Source organism: Falco naumanni, chromosome 9, assembly GCF_017639655.2.
Source record: "Falco naumanni isolate bFalNau1 chromosome 9, bFalNau1.pat, whole genome shotgun sequence".
Lineage (NCBI taxonomy): Eukaryota > Metazoa > Chordata > Aves > Falconiformes > Falconidae > Falco > Falco naumanni.
In genome coordinates this window covers 16,009,428-16,032,606 of record NC_054062.1, presented here as the reverse complement: position 1 = coordinate 16,032,606, position 23,179 = coordinate 16,009,428, and the positions used below count along the sequence as shown (strand labels likewise).

The following is a 23,179-nucleotide window of genomic DNA, read 5'->3' as shown; positions in this document are numbered from 1 at the left end:
GTCAGAATCTTGTGTATGGACATTATTTGAAAAGAATTTTCTAAAACTTACCATATATATGAAAAGAGGCACAATGCTCTGCAATGCTCCCATATACTGTCCAAGGGCTATGTTAAATCTTTCAATATAGAGATCTGGAGGGCTGGCCTGCAAGAAACCGTAAAAGTCAGGTTGTAATTTGAACAAGAGAAAGATCTGGAACAGTATGGGCTATGCTTTCATAGCAAACTCAAAAAACTACCAAGTATTTGAAACACAAAGCAAGCCACACACCATTCCAGAGTTTCTGCTATAAGTCCCTCCAGCAAAAACAGTTTTTCTTCAATAACTGGTTTTTGCCTAGAACCATGTCAATGCCCATTCAATAAGAAATACAGTATGACTGTAACAAACGAGCATTTAGCATATGCAAATAAAAACACATATTAAAGACCAAACCTTTGTTTTTGAAGAATTATCTACACCTAGAATCCGTAACCAAATTCCAACAAGTGCTGCAATGTGTGCTCTGACCCCCCTGCAGGGTTTTACTCCAAGGCAGCAGGGTGGCATTAAGCTGCTGCTTTGCAGGAGCTAGCAAGTGGCACATTCTCCAGCTCCAGGGAATGCTCTCCATCACAGAAAACATTTTAAAATTTTTGCTGGGTGACCTAAGGCAAGGCAAGTATTCAGGGTGTTGAGTTGGAGGGACTGTGAAGCAGTGTTTGCAGATAGTGCCCCACATCTGGTGTCCTGCACTCCAGATCAGGCCCACAAAAATCTACGGCAGTGCTCTGACACACAGCATTACCCTGTAGCCCCTACACAAAACCTGAGTGTGCCAGCTTGCTTTATGATGGACCCTGCAGAGCCCACAGTGACAGCGCTTCTGTGTTCTGTGTACAATACCAACTTTCCCAGAGAAGGAAATAAGGAAGCTAAAAAGATCTGCTCTGCAGCAAGCTAAGTTAAATTTAGAAAGTGACCAGAAAAACAGGAAGCACTAACCACTGTTTCTTTTATAAATATTTATTTGGAGGGATGCAGGGGAGCTGCATTAAGGCATTCAGGAGTGCACTTACACGCCCAGGGATGGAAGTGTAGCTGGGGTAACATACTCCTTCACCATCCCACCTCCATCCCAGCTTACCCATGTGCTCTGGCTCTGGTCCAACTCCTGCTTTCCCTAACCATGGTCTCTTCAGAGGGAGGCGAGTAGCTGACTGAGTTTCTACTGTTCATATACATGTGCACACCTGCACACACCCAAGGACAAGTGTTGCTTGCTAACAAGATGCAAAACTCCTCTTCCCTTGCACTATTTTCCTCTCTGACTGCACCAAGCCAAAAGAAGATGGAGAATGCAGCAGCGACTGGGACCCTGCAAGAAAAAGAGCTCAAAGATTTTTCTAAAGCCAGAGCGTGTGTGGCATGAGAAATGCTCAAAGCTAGCTGCACCTCAACCACCTTACTGGAACGTAAAGCTCTTATCTCTACAAAGCAGATTTTTCAGCCTTTGTAGGGACATTCACCAGGGGCCCTAAGAGAACAGTTAAAATTTATGTTGACTTCTTGCTCTACTAATATTCTAAATTTATAGAAGGTTGGTTTTTTTTTTCTTTAAACTAGCTTCTTTTGCTTCCCTCCTTAATATGCTTAATGAACATGTGGATAATTTTCACAGCAAACACCGATACAGAGCAGACATTTCAAAAAAGGAAAGCAAAACTGGCAAAGGAATAAAGACTGTTATTCCATATGTGGCTGCCAAATGTTATATATGGTTATTCCTCATTTTGATCTTAAGTTTTTAATCTTATTGCAGATGCAGTTCTCAGGGGTGGCCAAACAAATTTTAGTTCAAAATGCCAACAATGTATAAAAGTGGCTATGAACTCAAAGGACTCCCTTTCATATATAGTTACACATATAAATTTTTGCAAATAAGATGCAATGAAATCTGCATTTCTAAGCAGTGTGTATTCCTGCTTCACTCATTTTCAACCTCAACTTTAAATATGGTTATACCCTTTGATTTGAAAACACTTGGTATACAGTTTCTAAGATTAAAGAAGAAGGAAAATTCTGCTTCAAAGAACATGTCAGACAAAAGGAGCCCATAGCCTGACACAGGGCACCACTCTTCTCTCACTGACAATTTGCACTTTTCATTAAAAAAAACCCCAAAAACAAAACACAAATAGAAAAACCACCACAACAAAAACCCAGAGACAGTTGTCTGGACAGTGTGTGATTTAATTCCATGAACAGGCACTAGGCAATAGTGTACAGCCAGTCTGCCAGTGTTCACAGGGGATATTAAGGACTGCTATCTTTTTCCTCCACTGAAAGTAACTGCTAGCTCACCTCACAAAGCCTAAGTCATATTGAGAGATGTTTTAAGAGGGAAGAACAACTGCACACTCATCTATCTCCCAACAACAACCTCAAGAGCTGTTTAATAGAAGGATATCTGGAAGTTGTTAACCACCAGCACTTTGCAACCAAGTGGAAAACAACTGCTATAGATAAAGACAAAAAAGCTAAGAACAGTTCTGACAGCTTCAGGGGAAGGAACCACGAGTGTCAGGCAAATATCAGGCCCTAGTCTTAACCCCTGGAATGCAAAATCATAGTGTTACCTGCTTTATCTGCATGAGATGTTACCTTCCAGTTTTATTCTCACGGCGTTTCATGTCAAGCCTCAACAGTCAAGACACTTAACAGGAAAGCACATATTACCTGATTCTGCTTGTTTCCAAATAAAAAAAAAAAACAAACCCGAAATCAACCCCCCCACACATTTCACAATCAAACACTATCCTCAATTATTGCTTGTAAACTAAAAAAAAAAAAAAAAAACCAACAAAAACCCAAGCCAAGGAGAAATCAATAATAGTATTTTCACAGCTCATCTATGAATTATCGTAATCTGTGTGGGGAAAATAGAACCATCTGTCTTCTGTTCATTATGGTGTTACTGTATGGTTGCTCAAAACTGCTAGACTGAAGTCAATGACTTGTTTAAGCATAGGAACTTTCTCCACATCTCTACCTGCACATTAATGAGACAGTAACTGGAGTGGGACTAGTTTTATATAAACTACATGAAGTTTATAAACTGAAAAGCAGTGTGTAGCACCAAATTAATGAATAAATACATGTTGCTAAGATTTTTCTATTAAGAGGCTATCATTAGATTAGAACTTGCATTTATATATTAGCTATAACTGAATAAATCTTAGAGAAAATAAACTGCTTAGGCTGACATTTTTCGCTCTTGGTCCTGGTCCAGAAAAGATAACACATATGTTCAGCTTTCTTTAATTACAGAAAGAGGAGTGGAATTAAGCATGACATTTACTTCTTACAACCCCTCGAAAAATATTAAGTCTTTAAATCCACTCCTATCATACCTGAGGGATGATATACAGAAGCTATTCAAAGAAACAAAAATATATTGCTAGCCTAAGGTCTTCCAGGAAAGAAGAGGCTCCTTCATTCATTCACTCCCCTATCCTGAATCCTATCAAACTGTCAATTCACGCTGGGCTTGTTGTTTTGGGGGTTTTCTTAAGACACTCTGTATGGGGAGACATCTCTCCTCTCCTCCATTTGCTCTCATCTACCACTCACAGGGTTAAGAACAGTTGTCTAGTAGCAACTATATATAGTGCTTCTGTCCACCGTAGCACTGGATGTTTTGGTCAGGTTTCTCAAATCGTGATGCCATGATGCAGTTGCATTTGTTCAACGTCTTCAGGCTTGCTTTTGAGCCAACTACTTCTTAGCATAAAATACTATGGCTGCTGTTAAAGACATCATTTAACCTCCTTACACACCATAGTGGGTGTCTCAGCACCAAGAGACATGAGAAGTAACAAGAAAACACATTTGAGAAAGGATGACATATAAGACAGACATCTTCAAACAAAGCAAGCTATTACAGACCCAATTACCCTTCCCTTATTTGAAATCTAATATCTAGGCATTTCAAAGAATTTGTGGGCAAGAAACTGTACACATGAAAAAGATGTGGGTTTTTTTAGTTTGAAAATTGTTCTTTAACTAAACATAGGAACAAAACCAGAAGGCATGCTGCTGGCTCAAGACAATTCAGAAATGGCTCACAAGAAAGAAACAGTGACAACAGCTCTTTGCTTGAGGAACACAAAGTTAATCTGTTTCTGAATAGTCGTCTGGCACAATCAGCAATATATTCAGTAAAGCTTACATTCCTACATTGAATGGGCAGTTCCATTTTCCTGGGAACATGCTCACTGCCAAAATGCCAGCATACATGCTGCAGCATCTCTCCCACGCCTGCCAAGTGAAAAGGGAGAATGGCTATGACTATACAAATTAACCTGCTATTCATGCAAGTGGTCTGAATCTTTTAAACCAGTTTTTGTTCTTTTCAAGAAAATGTAATTTGTTTACTTTGCCTTGCAGACAATATATGTGATGCCCAGGTCTACCTCACTAGACAAGAGTACTATTAAAACCTTTTACAAAAACCAGACATCAAGCCAAAATACAATTCATTCAAAGACTGACTGTGTCTTCCTATTCAAGTCTGCACTCAAAACTGTTCAAAGCTGTACATCACCGTTATGCACCCTCATTTAATTGTCTTAGAGCAGGGTAGCAGACACAGGACATGTTTCCATTTCTATTCTTTATGTCTGTAAAACAAGATGACATTTTATCTAAGGACCATCAAATCTTCCTAATTCCATCTAGTAAATACATATGCATTTGTGCCATATTTACTTAAACCTTTCCATAATTGTATAAGGGCCTGCAGCACCCAGTGTAGTGTGGCAAGGAACTCAAAATGACTGCAGGAATACAATCTTTTTCAAAAAGTTGCAGACAAGGATACTTTTTTCAGGTTAGCTTGCTCATGACAATGCCATTTTTAATGGCAATTCTGGCACCATGGTGACCTCTACCTCAAAGCAAAAGCCACCTTTTTGACATCCACACATGAAGATGCACACATTTCTAACACTTCTGGTTTCTGCCATCTCAGTTCTAATACTGATCATTCACTTGTTCTCATGCAATTCAGTGTGTTTCACAGCAGTAAAGGCTTATTTCACACACAGTGAAGCAATGTTCCCCTAGCAAAACTGATAGATAAATGCCTGTGGCACTGGATGTCTGGTGGTTGTGTTCTTTGGTTTGGGTTTTTTTTCCCCCTTTTAAGTATTACGGGCCTGATAAATGCCTAGTCTGAGTCTCCTCTTTAAAAAACAGACTGCTGATATTAACAGATCATTCAGTTAACCCAAGTGGACTTTAAGAAACACTAGGGATTTAACATGTTTAGTAAGAAAAGAGTTAGGAAATGCAAGTTCTCAATTTCCATTTTCCACCTCTGTTTCTGAGGTTTTCTACAGGCACAAGAGGAAGTGGATTCGTTTTCTGCATAAGTGTTTGAGAAACTACTGCAACTATGGAAATTATTCCAGCAAATCAACTAATTTCAAATTAACAAGAGCTAATTTGAGTGTTATTTCTATGCTACAAGTGATGAGACATGAATCGTGAAGGCGGCTCGCTATTTCTCATTTAGCTAGTGAATCAGACAATGCGCATACAAAGAGTGTAATAAAAATGGGCTTCTTCATAAATACATTACTAAAGTCAAACTCATAACTTCATTAGCAATCTAACTTACTAAGTTTACACAAAAACAAGCCACAGATGATGTCATCAAAAGCTCTGTTTTACAGACTGGCATAACTGTTCAATTACAATACAGCACTATATAAAGGTCATGTGTACCTTCGAAGGAAAGCAAAATATATCTGCAAAACCATCTGGGGTAAAATTACCCTGAAGTATAAATATCAAGAACTGCTATGAGGTGGTACCCAGTACGTAACTCTGCCCACAATCAGGTCAGTTTTACTAGTCCCTCCGCACTACTTGGGATGCATTTTTTACCACCCTGACCATATGCAAAGCCCACAAGGTAAACATGACAAGCCACTTAGGCTTCATGCTTTTACTCCTGCAATCAGGAGAAAAGCTGGAAGTTACACAGTGTTTCTAAAAGACAAATAATGAAGTTCAGATGAGGTTCTGAAGTTTGGAGTAAGGCACCTGTATTTATCAGATTAGTGTTTCAGAAAGAGTTGGGTCAGGAACGACAGGCTCTTCACCGCTGGATGGCAAAACTCCATATAATCCCAAAAGACAAGTAGAAGGTAAACGTGAGACAGAAACAAAGAAAGGAAAAGGCAAGAAAAGAACAAATTGTCCACAACAGATACTGCTAACATATTTTTAAGAACAGATGGCAACAGAGAACTGACATGATACAAGGCACTCAGTTCCCAGAGATCTGGCAGCCCTCAAAATAGCAGAACAGCTTTTACAGTAACCTGATTCCAATGCATATTCTTCCAAGGAAACAATGAGTGAGAAGGTATTTTCATACACTGTACTGACTGGTTCGAGAAACTGTAAGGATTAACAGAAGGCAAGAAAACTTTCTGGCACTGCACAGCAAAGACTCTAAATCTGCAGGTCCTGGTGACCACCAGCAGTCATACATATTATCTACAACACCAGTGGCTGCTCAGTTCAGTCATGTTCTTTATAAAAAAAACAAAACATTGTTCATAATAAAAAAGAAACACCAAACACACACAAACAGAAAACAATAGATCCTTTTTTCTCTTTTCTCTAAATTAAAAGAGGGTATAACACAACTGCTTTTCAGCTCTCAGTCATTTCCTAAAGGTAATATTGAGATTATTCTAACTAAAATGAAAACTTTCCACTGCACTTCCACCAAGAAAAAAAAAAAAAAAAATCTACTTTTGTTATGGGCCATCTCAATGCCTCCGTGCATTTTGATTGCCAGTGCTTGAAGTACTTTCAATTGTCTTTTGCTGAAGAGATATGTAACAGGCAGGGTACTTGATTTTAAATTACTTCATCAGAGTGCATAAGAATAAGCGAAGCCAGAAACACTAGTGCCTAATGCAAATATAATTTTATTCATTCTAAGAAGAGATGCATTTCATTTGAAAGCATATGTCTGTGTATCCACCCTACCTCATACATCTGAATGACTCAGCACTTACCCACAAAAACAGCTGTCATTATTTTAAACCACAACATAATGGGCTATGTCCATCACTAATAAAATGTTTCCAAATAAAGCATCTTGGAAAAAAAAAATCATCTGTATACTACAGGCTTCACAGACCCCAAGACAACAGGAAACATGTTCATTTGTGCTTTCTGCAGCCATCCTTTTTTTTTTTTTTAAAAAAGCACACAAAATCCAAAATTCTGATCAGCTCAAGAACTGTGGAAATTTAATTCTCAATTAGTGGAAGCTCCACATGGCAAAACTCAACCTTATTAATGCAAAGAAGCTGGTCAGACATCAATAGCAAGAAAGGAAGGCAACCTTTGCTCAGAGTCTCTCCGTAACTCAAACTGCATGAAGAGAGTATCATTTATGTACACACATAGTAAGGAGGGAGTCAGAAAATCTTGGGATATAGGAGTACCCATAAAGAGCTGATGGTCTGATGACAAGCAGTTCATCCCAACTAAACATACTATTTATTACTCAGCAGGCAACATTCACTGCTTTTCACCCAATGTTTAACAAGCAGAGAATACTTCAGCACACCCACGTTTTCATAATGCCTCTGCCACCACTGAAAATTATTTTTTTGTGGTGACAATCCGTGAAGCAGACCTTCAGGAATATATGTGGCAACAAACAAATGCCACACAAGGTGTCTAGCTGTGTGGAAGAACCAAAGTCACACAGGGGATGACCAGGGAGTGTGTGCATGTCCCTGTATGACCATGGGGCTCCAGTGGCAGTGCCTGCGACACCCAGCTCAGGACACTGAGCACCCCCCACTCAGCTGACTTCAGCTGAGGCCAGCTGGCCAGGCAAGCGGGGGGGTGGGGTGGGGCGGGCATACATAAAAATATAGATGTCGAGAGTTACTGCAGTGAATGCCACGCAGAAAGAAGACAAATCCAAAAAGGCTACGACCATGCAAGAGCAAGTCGGACCAGCTCCCTGAGATGCTCCCACTTTTACAATTTGGTATCTGACAGTTTTACTGCTTTTGCTGTTGATGAGTGTTCTTGTAGGAAGCAGCTTGCTCTGGCATGTTAGTTACGTGCGCAGATATTCTGCAATTCACTTGCCATTACACTGTTGCACTTCTATGCAAAGAAGTTGCATGGCTTGTCCAGAATAAGACATTACATTTACCTGCGATTTCAGTTTTCATGATCATCTACTTTCTCACACAAACTAACATTCCTGCTTATATTGGGCTACATTTGCATCTCTGCATGTAAAAAGATTACTTTGCACCAAGTCACACCTTGCCAATTAAGCAGAACTTTGCAATTAGATTAAATATTGTTGGCAGATGGAATGAGCTTATGTCAGAGAAAGCAAAACACCACATTGTGCATTTTAAGGATTCACATATATATAGTGGGGTTTTTTTTATTGTTTGCCTGTGTGAACCAGAAACTCCCAAGTGACCAATATTTACAAAATAATTTGTTGTTGTTACTACACTAAAGATCTAGCACCACATTTTCAATGTAAAACCCAAGTGACTGACACTAAAATGTATTAAGATCACAGAAGTATCAGGACAATAAAATATATTGTAGTCAAGTAATTTCTTAAGGGTAAATTTCACAGCTAAAACAGTTTCTTTACAGGACAATTTTTGAAGGCACATGAGCTTTTCTTCCAGCAGCTCAAAAAGATGCATTTTACCATCCAAATCCAAAGTCACATTTGCATCAGACAAAACTCACGTAATACACTCAAAGATGGTATCATGTTGTGTTACAGTTCTCTTGCCACAAGGTGTGTCTAACCTATGTAAAAAAGCTTTTGCAAGACAAAGATTACATTAAATAGGTGTCTTAATTATTCTTGCAACAGCTGATATTCAGAAGGCAGCCTTCTTTTTAGGCAGAAGCACTGAATGCATGTATGTGCTAAAGCAAATTTTAAAAGCAGCTGCCTCAGTTTTGGAACTTTGAAGGAAACACCAAGGTCTGCCACAGAGTAAAGAATTTGGGGTATTCCCAAATTCAAAGCAAAGTAATGCAGTACACTACCATGGGATGCATCAGAAGAACTGGCCAGACCTGTACAGCTGCAATGATTCGTAGCTCTCACAAGCAGAAGAAAAACGTACAAGCTGCACCAGCTCAGCAGACCAAGGGTAGGCTTTATTTTAAATACTACATCCATCTACACTAACCAATTTTTACAGAACAGCGAGGCCATCATTCCATGAAGAATAAAGAAATTGTAAAAGAGAAAAGAAGCAAAGAACCTAGCTCAAGACAACCCAGATATTTTATAGTCAAAGACTGCCCCAAAGACCGTGCTCATTAAATGCAGGGTGGTTATTTGTCTTCCTAAGGAAAGCAACAAGTGAAAGAGAGTGAAACGACAAGGACAGAGTGATCACAGTGCTATATATTTTGATGGGAATGCACATTTAGCCAGAAGTACCTGATGCAGTTGAAAGTAGTAAGACTGCTTTTGACTGACAGAAATTAGTTATCAATTGTTAGAAGCACTGAAGGAGCTGCTGTAGTTTAGGGTTCCTTTGTATTTGGCATTCTCTACTTGATGCACTGCACGTCAGTACAGAACTCAAACATCAGTTACAGAAATGACAAAAGCTGTAGGGAAATAGAACAGTGTTGCTGCTACAGCAACGACAATTTCAAGAACATGTCTGGAGATTCTAGCCGAGAAGGAATTTTCAACAAGGAACACATATGAAAACAAACATGGATGCACAAATAAGATGCAGAGAAGGATAGGGATATACAGATTGTATTAGGACTGCTGTAAACCACTGACATCTAGAGATAGGCAAGAAAAATGCAGAATAAAATGTAGCAGAAAACTTACATATGCAATAATTCCTAATTTATATTTCACAATTCATATTTACTTCACTTCATTTTTTTCCTTTAGATTTTCCCTTTCACACTACTTGTGGTGCACAAGGACCGTAAGCAGTTTATATAGACTAACATAGCAATGGCAGACATCTATGGCATGTGCTCAGATTGACTGAAGCATTTACATCCTAGATTACACTGTATATTTCCCATTCTCTAGTCTTTGATTCTATATTACATATTCAAGTTTAGCCACTGCTTTCCAGATCTCTAAGGCTAGTCAGTGCCATGCACCTGGATCTAGTAGTTGGTATTCTATCTGACAGCCAGTTAATGAATGAAGTAGCCCACAATTTAGTAAACTGGCATAAATCAGTCTTAAATGGCAATCCCCTCCATGGGCCACCTACACGCTGCTCTGATATAACCACAGATCCCAGGAAAGACAGAATTAGATTGTGCAGCTTCTTACCTGCAGCTCCTTTGAGACTCTCTCTAAGTGGTTAGTTATCTTTTTTATTAGGTCACTATACATCTGTTCCGAATGCTGCTGGCATACACACTTATACACACAACTGCAGAAACAAATATAGGAACAAACAATGAACTTACAACAGTTTGCAATGAAGAGTAACAGACTTAAAATTATTTTGTTCAAGTCTCAATTTAGAGGACAGAGTTAATTGAATGATTGCTGAACTTTTAAATACAGCCCTAAGCTTGGAATGAGTTCCAGCAGACTCTTAAGTCTCCCTTGGAAGCCCCAGTGTGTCCGTTCCATTCCCCCTCCCCAATCTCACTTTAGCTAATAGTGCACTTCAGAACAGCCAGGATAATTCTGTCAACAGCACACTCCTAATTCTGGCTTTTGCCTCTCCCATATGAACGAAGCCTCCATTAAAATAAGCATGTTTATTGCATATTCTAGGGTAAAACTCTTATTAAAAAAAAGGGCAACACTGACAGAGTCATAGAAGTTGTACCAAAATTGTGCTAGGGTTTTAAAAAGAAATGACAAAAGTGCTAAAATTACAGACCCAAGCATGTTACTCCATCCTTTGTTACTTAGATTCTAAGAAAACCATACATTGTAATAATAAACAGACACAGAGAAAGAGCAACAAAACTTTAACTGTACAGTCCATAGCTTGGCTGCATTAACCCTGGTCTTCAGTGTTACCTTTGTTTTTTAAGAACATTTTATTGCTCTCATACTGCAACATAACATATCTGCAAAATAAGGCTACGTATTGAAAACATATTTACAACAGCTGTAAAACAAAAGACATTTATTACTTTCAGCAAGTAGTTACATTAAGGCACTCATCACCATCAGGAGTAACACCAACATTCTCTATACCAAGCAGCTTTTACTTCTCTTGAGCACTTCAATTCTTTGAAGCTAGCACTTTGAAAGCTAGCTGCCAAAAGTCAAGAGGCACAAAGAAGACTTCACCCATTATCTTGGGCAAGCCAAACTCCCTCCCCACGTGTCTGTTCTGCTCCCCTCTCCCATGATCTCTCTGTACAGAGTGCTATGACAGCAAATAATTTAGAGCAGAGACTGCTCCTTAGGACACATGCAAACAATTTCCAGCAAGGTTCAGATCCCAGACTTGGATTCTGCAGGTTTTTAATAGCACCAAAAGCCTAAAGCTATGGTAGAGCAACACTGTGTCTCTGCAGGGGAATGACGCCATTCCAATTCTCTACTGAGAAGGTGGCACGATGACGAACTGCAGATGGGATTAAAACAACCGTAGACTATGGGCTATCGGAATTTTCAAATGCAAGTGAGAGCTTAGGCACCAACTCCAAGCCTTCAGGGGCCAAGACAGTGCTCTCACTCAATAACTGCCACTCTCAGTCTTCTGGAGGAAGGTCTTAGAGGGGAATTATCAGTAACTTTCAGAAGTTTGTGTTTATTCCCTTTGAAAACTTCAAAAGTTCCAAAAATACAGCATTCATCCCTACACAAGGTCTACTCATTTGGCAAACCATGCTATTTCTTTAAAACCAAAAGAAAACCCCACATCTCTCCCACTATTATATTTTAAAAATAATTTAGTACCTGTAGTTTGATATTCTTTAAAATAACAGTCAAAGTCATCCTGCTTTTTTTTACATGAAGTCTACCAATACCAGATCCTATTCTGGAACAAGCAAGTGCAAAGGACATTTTGGTATGATGCAGTACACAGAAAAATATCAATTTAATTTGGATCAAAGATAGAAACACTGACAAGAAAAGGCAGACTGATTTTTGTGGTATTTTACAAACCAGCCAGCTAAGTGACAACAGCAAATGGCCACGTTTGTTTGCTCTGTAACTAACCAGTGCACAGCCACTTTCACAAGCTGAGCACTTCATCTGCAACATAATCAAAATGAATTTTAAAGTACTTCTGCTTAGTCTTACCTATAATACTATTATACCTACTTCTGCAACATGTTCTCTAGTCAAACACCAGTCTCTGTGTGTGTGCGCAGAGTGTATTTACATTTTATCTGAACACTGCTGTTTAGAGGTTCCTTCCCCATTTTCAGATCCTGTTTTCAGTTCCTGATAACGGGCTGTTTCTGTGAATCATCCTTGCCCTGCTGTTACCCCAAAGAAGTCACCAGTTTGTTAGTCCTCTAGCATAACCAAACACCTTGGGAAAAGAAAGAGCCAAGCAGAGCATTAGAAGGTAAGCATTTAGTAAAAGCGATGCAGATCCGAGATCTGTAAGGTGTCTTGAAGAACACTGATCTAACTGCACTGTACCTGGGAGGCAGTTGTAAAAGTTGCCACAAGCATAACCTAGCTGTTCGTATTTTCCTCATCTCGAAGTTTCCTTCAAATCTCTCTGTCAATATATTTAACCCTTTTAATAGGAGGGCACTATGCGCAGGCAGGCTTTGGACTCAAAATGAAAACAGTCACTAATCACACCAACACCTTATGAGTAAACTGATCTGTAGGAAGTACTTGCATACACACCTTCGAAGCTATCTCCTAGCTTTCACTGCTGCGGAGTAGACACCTACAGTTATCACTGATCATGACAAACATAATAGCTTGGGTATCTCATAACATAATTTGAGTTTACATTATGGAAACCTTGATTCCTTTAGTCAGCACAAGGACAATCAAAAAGACCACTGTATTTGCAGCTCAGTTTCACTGAAAAAAAAAAATATATGAGATATGTAGCTGTTCAAAACATTTAAAAAGACCACCCTGTTTTTCAGACTAAAGACTTAGCCTAGGGAAGCAGAAAGGATCTAAATCCCAGTTCTGCTACAGACTTTCCATAATACTCCAAGCAAGCATCCTCATTAACTTCAATAAATTTAAAAAAAAATAATTAAAAAATCAGTTTTCCTTCCCTTCTCAAACAATCTAGATTGTCAAGCAAAGGAACACTAAAAATAGTTTAAAAATTTAAAAATAAAATATCAATCTCCTGGTTGGAGGAGGCTGTGTCAGAGTAATTACAACCACAGACATAATTTTTAAAAGAAAATTAACACACTAGCTTTATCAGTAACACTTAAGTACAGAAAATATTTTGTTTTGGTAATTGTAAAATACATGCAGCAGACATCTGTGCATCATTACAATACTGCATAAAGTGTCACCTTGATGGTATAAGGGTTATCTAGCAGAAACCTAAACCCCATTATGCCTTCAATAAACAAAACTTTTGAGGAATAAAAATGTGACAAGGATGAATTCCAGTTATCTGAAAACCACAACTAGATATGGAACTACTCTAAGTATTAAATCATTAATTTTGTACACCTACTCTTCGTCAGAGATGACTGTCAAGAGATGAGATGTTGGCTTAATTCTTAGCAATGGCTGTTTGCACACTGGGGATTTCAAGCTGGGGAAAGGATTTTGATGACTTAGACTAAAGCTGCAAAATGTCTCTCAATTCAAATGACCATTTTAATTATTTATACTCATGATGAAGTCCAAGTCCTGATAACAGCAGTTCCAAAAGTTTGGAGAGGGAAGAAGTTGTTTAATGAAGTTTTTAACTGGAATTAAGAGAGAAGACCGAACACCTGCCATTCTCGTATCTGGTTCCCTAACCCAAAGTTTCAAACTGGAGAGACCAAGTCGCTAAGAGCAAGTGGGCAGTAGACAGTAGTGCTGAAAGCCTCTAAAAATAGCAATCAGGGACAGAGCCACCAGCGTTATTTCATAGAGTGCAACACTATGGTAAAGAAAACCAAGCCAGCACTGCTACTAGCGGTGTTACTGGCAAGGCCCAGTAGTTTTAACAACATCTTGGCCCATAAATGCAGCAGCAGCTACCCAGTTTCCATCCTGTTTACCAACACCCTGAATACCTGTCACCTACGGAACCAAAAATCTCTGTTTCAGTCACTCTCTTAAGAAACTGCCAGGTCTCTAAAGCATTTAGCATTCTAGTTTGGAGCAGCAGTGTGGTTTTGAAGCAAATCCCCTACCATCCCCACTACCGCGCACTCGTTTAGTCTGCAGGGGAGTTCTGGCGTGTGCCTAGATCCCTTTTAAAGCAAAGTAAACTGCAGCTCCAGGCCAGGTACAAATCAAACATTCTCCAGACAAGAATGAGATATAAAGGACTGAACCTTTTATCAATCTTTCAGACAGCCTCTAACTGCGCATGCCGTCAGCTGGATGTCCAAGACCAAATCTACCTAACGCAAAACACACAAATGACAGTTTATACGGATGGACCTTGGCACCAGTTGCTTCTATTTACTTCTGCACCTCTACTGCACCAAACTGGTTGCTATTAGACATGACAAAGAAGCCTTTTGAAACATTAGAAGTCAAACACCTACCATGCCAGTCGTCTTCTTACCCTTTGAGGAAAGGGATGTTGAGACTTTAATACTTTTCTTAATATATTACACCAAGTAACTGTGTTTGATCTTACTTTAATGTTAATGTTTTCAGCACCTACACATTTTAATTCTTTACCATTTATTACTGTTAACATGGGATGTCAAGATATATATATCTATTATTCACTCATTCCAACTATTTAAACAATATTGTACTCCACATAACCTTCCCACTTTCCTCCTCACAAAGAAAATACGACATATACATAAGCTGCAAGGTAAAACAAACATTTAACTTTAAAGAAAAAAAAAAAAAAAACAACAACATAGCTTCCTTACCTGTATATTTGTTCATAGGAGATAGGGATGTAGTCACCAGGACTCTGAGTTAAAAGCTGATCTATGGCACTGTCCAACTTTGGCCAATATGTGCTCTTATAATCTTCAATTGTTATAACATTCATTACTACAAGAAAAAGACAAAACTAAATTAGTAACTTTGCTAAAAGTTTAAAGCTAAAAGCTTAGAAGCAAGTGAATGCTCTGCAATTTCAGATTACACCAGTAAACTGGCTAAAAAGCTGGGAACAGTTCACTTCCACTAAGATAGCCTAATCTGAAAGTAAAACCCAGACTTGAATTTGTAACTTTTTATTTACAGAAAATATAATAAAATCAGAAAACCTGCCAAATCAGTGCTTGGATATTTCTTAAGGGCCCAAGTAGCACTGAAAAACAAACTCCTGGAAGTCCTAGCATGACAACACAGTAACAATTAAAAAGAGTAGTTAGGTAGTTGGTTCACATTAATGAATTATGCAATCTTGTGGGAGTCCAGAATCAACAATTAACACCAGGTCCTCACATGCAGAAGGACAAGCTTTGGCCAAGACTAGTAGTTGACAGAATACTCCTTCCTAGCACATGTATTTTACAAGTCTCAGGTAGGACCAGCAACTCCCTTGGCCTAAAAGCTGATGCAATTCCCTCTGCCTTCAATTGCAGTTAGGCTCCCGGGCAACTTTTTTGGATCCCTATTACAGTTCCCCCTCTAGCAGGCACAATAGTACTCCTTTTCCAGATAAGGATCACCACAGGGAAGAATAGGAGGTATTTAAATTAGCGTTCCCCATCACTCCCTGACTCTCCCTTTGAGCTTCCCCACTGCACCCTACCACGCAAGCCAGTCAGTCGGTGTGCCTTCACAGACACAGAGTTTTAATCTCTCTCTTTTCAGGGAGGATTTCTGAACTAACCACACATGGCTCAGTTCCAATAGCAGCCACAGCAGAAGGGTTAACACCTTCCCTTCAAGGATGTACTCACAGGACTACCTAGCTGGCTTGTCACACCTCCATAAACTTCATGGCACTCACTGAAAACAAAACCCTCAGTAACTCACAGCACAGGGTGTACTTCATATCAAAACTATCCAGCCAAGGAAATGTAAAGTCATTTCTTCATTTAAACTCTGCATGTGCGTCTGGGCTATATGGAACAGAGAATAAAGACAGTTCCCACCCCAAACAATGCAGTTTGGACACCACACTGAGAAGAAATATTTTGATCAAGCTGCATTTTAAATACATGTGTAAACGTAGATTCACTGCTGGGTTTAAAGAGCAATTTCTGAAACGTTAAGTTTCACAAGGGGTTGAGAGGAGCTGGCTAAGTCACTTTTGGCAGCATTATGAAGAACAATTTTAGAGAAGTACAGGCAAGACTTAACAGTATCATGAGAAAAAGAAGACTACAAACAGAATGCAGAATAAAAAGAGGTGTGAGACAAGGAGGTGTTTGAACGCTAGCTGTAAGAGCAGGTATTACAGACTCCTGTTTTGTGTCTGTTTAGTATTGTAGTTCTCCTAGCACTCTCTTCACTCAACTAGCCAATGGCTCACTCGTGCTTCATACCTGTTACAGAAACAGATCTAGTTAACCTAGTAAGTGTCTGAGCAGTGAATGGATCACCACCACCAAGTGCTGCAGGATGCTGACCTGACACAGCACCCTGCAATCTTAAAGTACACCACCATTTGCTAACAAGTTGATAAAGGTTACAGGGTCTGGGTACACAACTAGTAGGACCTAACTTAACATGTCCAGCAAGTCACCTCTACAAGGTAAAAGCATCCATGCAGTCAGGAACAGCACAGCACCTGCCTGACTGTAAATTCACCCCTTCTTCGTCTCTCTCGCAATGCCTTGCTTGAATTCTTGCCCCTTACAGAGCCCAGGCTCTGGGCAGATCCTCTGAGAAGCAGCTTCCACATAGTAGCTTTACTACTTACACTCAGCAGCAAATTTTGAGCATTTGTGTCTTACTTCGTTATGTCAAACAAAGTGGGTCTCCACAGAAGTACTCTGTTCTGCAGATATTAAACTGAAGTCAGCATAAATATTAGACCAAGTCTTGATTTAAGATTTCAATGTATAATCACACCCACATCTGGGTTAACATATTAGATGAGCTCTATTCATCTGAAGAAAATAGTCAAGGAAGAATTGAGAACGCTGCAAAATAACTTTTAACAGGCTGTTGAGATGTCCATTTATTACTTTAAAAAAAAAAAAAAAAAAATAAAGTACCTGCAGACAGGGAGTCCTGCCCATTAGAAGTGCTGCACAGGTAAAGGACAAAATGCTTTTATGAACAGCCTTGGAACACTTGCCTAGGAAACACTGATGAGTTCAAAGTAACATTCCAGAACAGCTTCATTTTTATTCAAAAGACTCTTACAACTACTATTTCATTTGATTTCCAAATTTCAGTTCTGAAACTAAGCCAACCATAGCATTTATACAGTTAATAGTCCAAGACTACACACCAAACAATCACTTATTCTTCTAATCCAGAAAACAAATTACTTTAAAATGTTAATAACTGTCACAAGTTAGTAACAACCTTTTTTTTCTGGCAGTGCTTACATACACACAAAAAGTGAAGGATGAGTTTAAGTAGCACCCTTGAATTACAAACACTGCCAGAACCTCAAGACCAAGAAAGAAAGGAATGACCCAAATCCTTAGAAAGCAGACAGACTGCCCTTTTAGAAACATATTTTTTACTTTTCCACCTTTTTAGGAAGTCATTCTTAAATGTTTATCCCTACATTAGTTATTCAAAATTGAAAAGGATTTGTCCAACAGCCTCCATTTCCAAATCGCAAGGAAAGGGCAATACTAAAATATGACTTTCATTTCATTGAGATTCATTAAATTTCTTGGAAGTGACACATACTTTATAACAAAGAATCCTAGAATGTATGATTTATGCAGCTACAGCCATGTTTGGTGAGGGGATGGGAGAGAAATCAGTCTGATTGAATGGAAAGGAAGCCAGCATTTTCCAAAGACTTCACAGGTAAAGCTTGAGAAACAACTGCTGCTTTTCCATATACAGAAAACTTCAAAAGAGAAACTGCTGAAGTCAAATGCAGCAGTGAAACCATTTAAGTGAAAAAGAATATGCATGAGCTTTACATCATAACCTAGATATTTCAGTATCAGAGCCATAACTGAAACATAGCCTGCTCCAAGCTAACAAATTCTTTGATGATAACTTCAATCAGAAGAATGGCAAAAAAACAAGAAAATTAAAAAAAACAACAAAAAAACACCCAAAAAGTCCAAGACTCTGTATACATCCCCCATGAAATTGATAAGAAAAATCTACAAACACACATAATTCAAAAAAGATGCTGGAACATAAGAGGCAGAGGACACAAGAAATAGAATACCATTTAAAAAAAAAAAAAAAATCACTGATACTGTTGGGGCTTTTTTAGATGAGACAACTTAACCTGAAAAGCTGCTCAAAACACTTTACTACATTCACATATAAAAAAAACCTTCCTTCTTTTAAAACTATAGCTAAAAAAGCAGGACAGGTAATCCAACTTGCTGTCAACTAAGCAGATATGGGTCTGACAACTATCTGTCATTTATTCTGACAATAAAAATCAAAGGCGGCAGCTAGGCATCTTTCAGAAGCGTTATTTCATCTCACAAAATGACATATATATGAAGCTTTACTGCTTAATTTGGAACGCACCCTACAATCCTAAAATATTTTCTCAAAGTGTACAAACTCCTCAAGCAGATGCCTGAGACTAATCTACAGACTTGTAGCTATCCCTGTGGCTCTACGCTTTCCTTAATCTCAGCTGTCATGTGCATGTTTACACAATAGATTTTGCTATAACCCCTGCCTGACACATCCTAGCATACATTAGCAAGTTTACGAGTCTGCCCCGTAGTTACTTTCAATTCTATTCTATTTTTATTGCATGTTTCTCAGTCTGTGTTAAGACTGGTTAGTAAAAGTAATGTTGAATTTTTTCTTCATCAGACAATTTGCCTACGCAGCAATGCACAGACACTGTGCTGAACTATGTTATGCAACAAGGTAGTCAACACTGACAGCCACATGTGCCCACCCTAAATGGGACTGGCATCAAATACATTTATAACCATCCTTGCTTGAAAAGGATTTTAAAAAAAAAAACAACCAAACCACTCTTCATTTTTCACCATAATTGAGTTATGCTACAATTACTACTATGGAAGACTTTTGCTTAAAGTATTAACAGTTCTTATTTTCTCCCTTATGGCCTTTGAAAAATATTTTTCATAATGCTACTGCTTTATAAATCCATTACTATGACTGAAACTGATGAACTGTAAACACAGATTTATTTGTAAGTTTACTACAACATGGAAAATCTTCTTAAGTTTTCTTAACTAGAAGAAAACCTACTTACATGAACCATGCATTATTATATCTGACTTTAGTTCTCAGTCTCACCGAGATCTCAAGGAAGGAGAACTGGATTTGGCCCTCTCGAATGATTTTAATGGGTTTCCATCTAACCTTCTTCTTCTATTGTTCTGCAGGCTAAATTAGACCAAAAAAGGTCCACCAGACAGCTTTAGTCCGCTACTATGAACATGAACAAGACCAACACTCTGCAAGTAATTACGCACTGCAACACAGGCACTGGTTTTTTTGTTTTGGAGGAAAGAATCAGGAAGGAGAGACCTATCGGAATGTCAAGAGGTGCTACAATTTATCATATAGGATTTTTGGAAACCATACAGCACCCACATTTTTTAAGGTCACCTGTAGGATAACCTGTTTAAGACTCAGCCTGTACATCACGAAGCAAGCAAGACATGAGTCCTTGCTCATTCAATTGCAAGAAGTTCTTCATGCAGCAAAGAACAGACAACCTTCCTATCAAGCTTAAGGCTGATAATCAGCTTCTCTACACGTGCTCTGCCGTAACTAAGGCAGGAGAGAATCTAGCACACACTTGTCTCCCTTCTCATTCTATGTTTACATCAAAAGTAAGCTTTCCTCCTTCTTCTATACATGGAAATGTAACAGAAGAGACAAAGGGATCTTCTGTCAGAGCCAGGATTAGAACAGGCAGGATCCTAACTCAGCTCCTGTACTTTCTCAATCTGTACTACTTCACTGGACTTGTTCTGTTCACATACACGTACCATCAAAACTACCCACAACATAAAGTTGTAGAAAAGTTCTAATGAACTTAAGTCAGAGAATTTTGTATTTTACAGGAATTTAAATTTTCTTTAAAACAATACATAACATCAGTAAGACAGATACTATGTCAGGATACCAGTGGTGGAGAAGTGAAAACAAGAACTCAAAACCCACACTCTAAGCAAAATCACGCACAGCTGCTTCTTCGTCCCCTCACACATAAATTGTACATTAGCTGGAAAATCACCTTCCCATTTGGTAAAGATCCAGCTTGAAGACCATTTTCATTCTGAAACAGAAGGAAAAACTAAGACTCCAAATGTCTGCATTGGGAAATCAAGAGCTTAGTTTAAGCAAGACTGAACGACATCTCATTTCAGCTGTCTCAAGTATTTATGAGCCACCCTGAGGTACCTGGAGCTCAGCAAAGCAAGGCAGGCAGAGCCAGAGAGCTTACGGAGTCTGGGAGACTCAACTTCAAAGCAGCCGCCTTGGCCAGGTGCCTAGAGCCACAAAACCCAGGCCACCAGGGAAGCAGGGATCCAGAAGCCTGAACATCAAGCTTCTGATCAGCTCTAGAGCTGAGCTGTTGAGGAGCTGGACAGGTAAGCTAACAATGGGGAAAGGAGGGAAACAATGAAAAAAACGTGTTTCCCATCAAAATTTCATCATGGCAGTTACACAGTTACACTTCTAGGAATCCTTTTAACTAGCCAAATCCAAGTTTTCTGACAGCCATTAAAGAAAAGGGCATATTTTGCCCAGAGAGGCGACATCTGGAAATAAAAGTATAATTGAAACAGCAAAAAATCCTCCCTTGCCTCACCCTTAGCTCAGCAAAATAACTGGAAAATTTGCCATTTCTGTTAAAAACTACATGCAAAAGATGTTTTGAGACTTTTTTTTTTGGGGGGGGTGGGGAGGTGGGGGGGAAGAGATGTGTGTGTAAATTAGTCTTCAGTTGTTCTCATCAGGCCTTTGCAGACATCTGTCCCTTCCAGGACAGCACACCCTTTCCAGGAGCTCTGCACTCATTGCCATCTGCTGTCAGCAATCACAAAAAGGTTTCAGGCCCAGCTTTGGGCTTCTCAGCCAGAAACAAAAACCCTCCAGGAAAACACAACCTGAGCTAAAACCTTCAGAAAAATCAACAGTGCCTCTGTACAGCTATAAAAGCTGCCTACACTCGCTCTCCCAGTTCTACAGCCAGATCTACCGCGTCATCTTGCCATGACAGGAAAGCTGCAGCAGTTGGAGTGAGCAAAAAAGGTTATTTTCTCCCACCAAGGCACCGCAACCCATTTGATTTTGCTTTGAGAAGCCTCTCGGGCCAAGACCCAAGGAAGGGGCCTACCGCAGGACAGACCCGAGACCAGCCAGGGGCACGGAGAAGCGAGCAGGGGGGCAGCGGAGGAGGCGGGTGACCCCCCGTGCGCCCGAGGCCCCGGGGCAGAGGGCAGGGCGGTCACTCACGGAACTTGGAGGTCGAGGCGTTGATGTTGATGGCGGCGGCGATGGCTCCAGCTCCCCCCTTGGCGGCGGCGGCGGCCCCCGACTCGCAGCCCCGCAGCACACCGTTGGCCTCGGGCACCGCGGAGAACTCCGGTCCGGCCGGGGGCTCGGCGGAGACGCCGCGCAGGAGGCGGTCACCGAGCGGCGCCGCAGCGGGGCCCAGCAGGTGCCGCCCGTAGCCGCCGGCGCCCCAGTTGTTGTGGTTCTGGTCGTCCATCATGGCCTCACAGCCGCCCTCCTCCTCCATGCTCTCCTCCTCCATGGCGACTGCCTGCCGGCGCGGGGCGGGAGATCACCGCCCGCCGCCCATGGCAGCCGCTCTTCGCCCGGCGGGGCTCGCCGCGGCACGGCTCCGGGCACGGGCCGCGGCCGCCAGCCCAAGCTCCGGCCGCACAGCGCGACACTTTGCGGCAGGCGGAAGACGGCGGAAGAATCGGAAACGCCCCACCAGGGGGCACGCTGGGGAGTGTAGTCCGGAGGGGCGGAGCTGTGATTGGCTGGAGCGCAGAAGGCGGCGGGGCCGCCCTCAGGCGGGCTGCCCGCTCTGCATTGTGGGGCGGAGCGGGGTCCGCCGGCGTCGTGAGGTGGCGGGTGGAGCTGTGGCCCGCGGCGAGGCGGGAGGGGGCTGCTCTCTCCCCCTTGCGTTCGTCCCAGGCCCAGTGACTAATTTTAACTTGAGATGGGAGGCTCCAGCAGGTCCTGCGTTTGGCTTCCCTTTCTTGCTGAGGAGAGATCCGCAGGGCTGCCCCTCAGCGGCCAGGGCCTGCGCCCGCTGCCAGGCGCGTGGGCTGCATCCCCCTCTAGCGGGAAAGCGCTCCACCGCCGCCGGGGGGCCGGGCGGGCAAAGGGGCGCTACCGCGGCAAAGTCCCCGTTAGAAAAACAAACGTGGCTGTGGCAGTTATACCACCCTTACCGCTCTTTGTGATCTGTGAAGTGCCTACACAACATTGCCATTTTGCAATGTTTCCTTTCTCCTGTGAATGGAGGAAAAGCCCGCACAAATAACATAGAAAGTCGTTTATCTTGCCAATTAACAATGTACCAGGTAAAACCAATTTTAGCATTATCAACTTGTCTTCAAGTCTGCTTCCCTTAGGTTTTATTTTCATTTGCAACTGGCTACTGCGATGGAAGAACGGACATCAACAGTGGCTTTTTACCAAAAACAAATAGCAACTGTGTGGGCTTTTGCTCTTATTTGGCAAACAAACAAAAAAAGCAAAAAATGAGGATAACAGCAGAGATGCCTAGCCTTCTTTCTAAAATATCTCATGAAAAGTGAAAAGCTTATGATTTGTTTTCCAAATAGAAACCCCAATTTGTATTTTAGTATGGGGCAAAATTCTCCTGTTTTTATAACAGCAGAAGATGCCACTGATTTCACTGCAGTGTGGAAACAGTCTGTC

General features: G+C 40.6%; 1 protein-coding gene across 3 annotated transcripts in view; it reads right to left on the bottom strand.

Moving 5' to 3' along the window:
* Nucleotides 1-22,173, bottom strand: part of CACUL1 (CDK2 associated cullin domain 1) — a 55,418-nt gene extending 33,245 nt beyond the window's left edge. For 2 of the 3 annotated variants that reach the window (XM_040605839.1, XM_040605840.1), the window contains exons 1-4: nt 21,734-22,173; nt 15,091-15,217; nt 10,397-10,499; nt 52-147 (exon numbers count right to left, since the gene is read on the bottom strand). In XM_040605839.1, coding sequence (XP_040461773.1) covers nt 52-147; nt 10,397-10,499; nt 15,091-15,217; nt 21,734-22,034 — 627 coding nt within the window. In that variant the 5' untranslated portion in view covers nt 22,035-22,173. The remainder of the gene's footprint in view (nt 1-51; nt 148-10,396; nt 10,500-15,090; nt 15,218-21,733) is intronic. The other variant, XM_040605841.1, reaches the window with a different exon arrangement.
* Nucleotides 22,174-23,179: the final 1,006 nt, after the last annotated feature.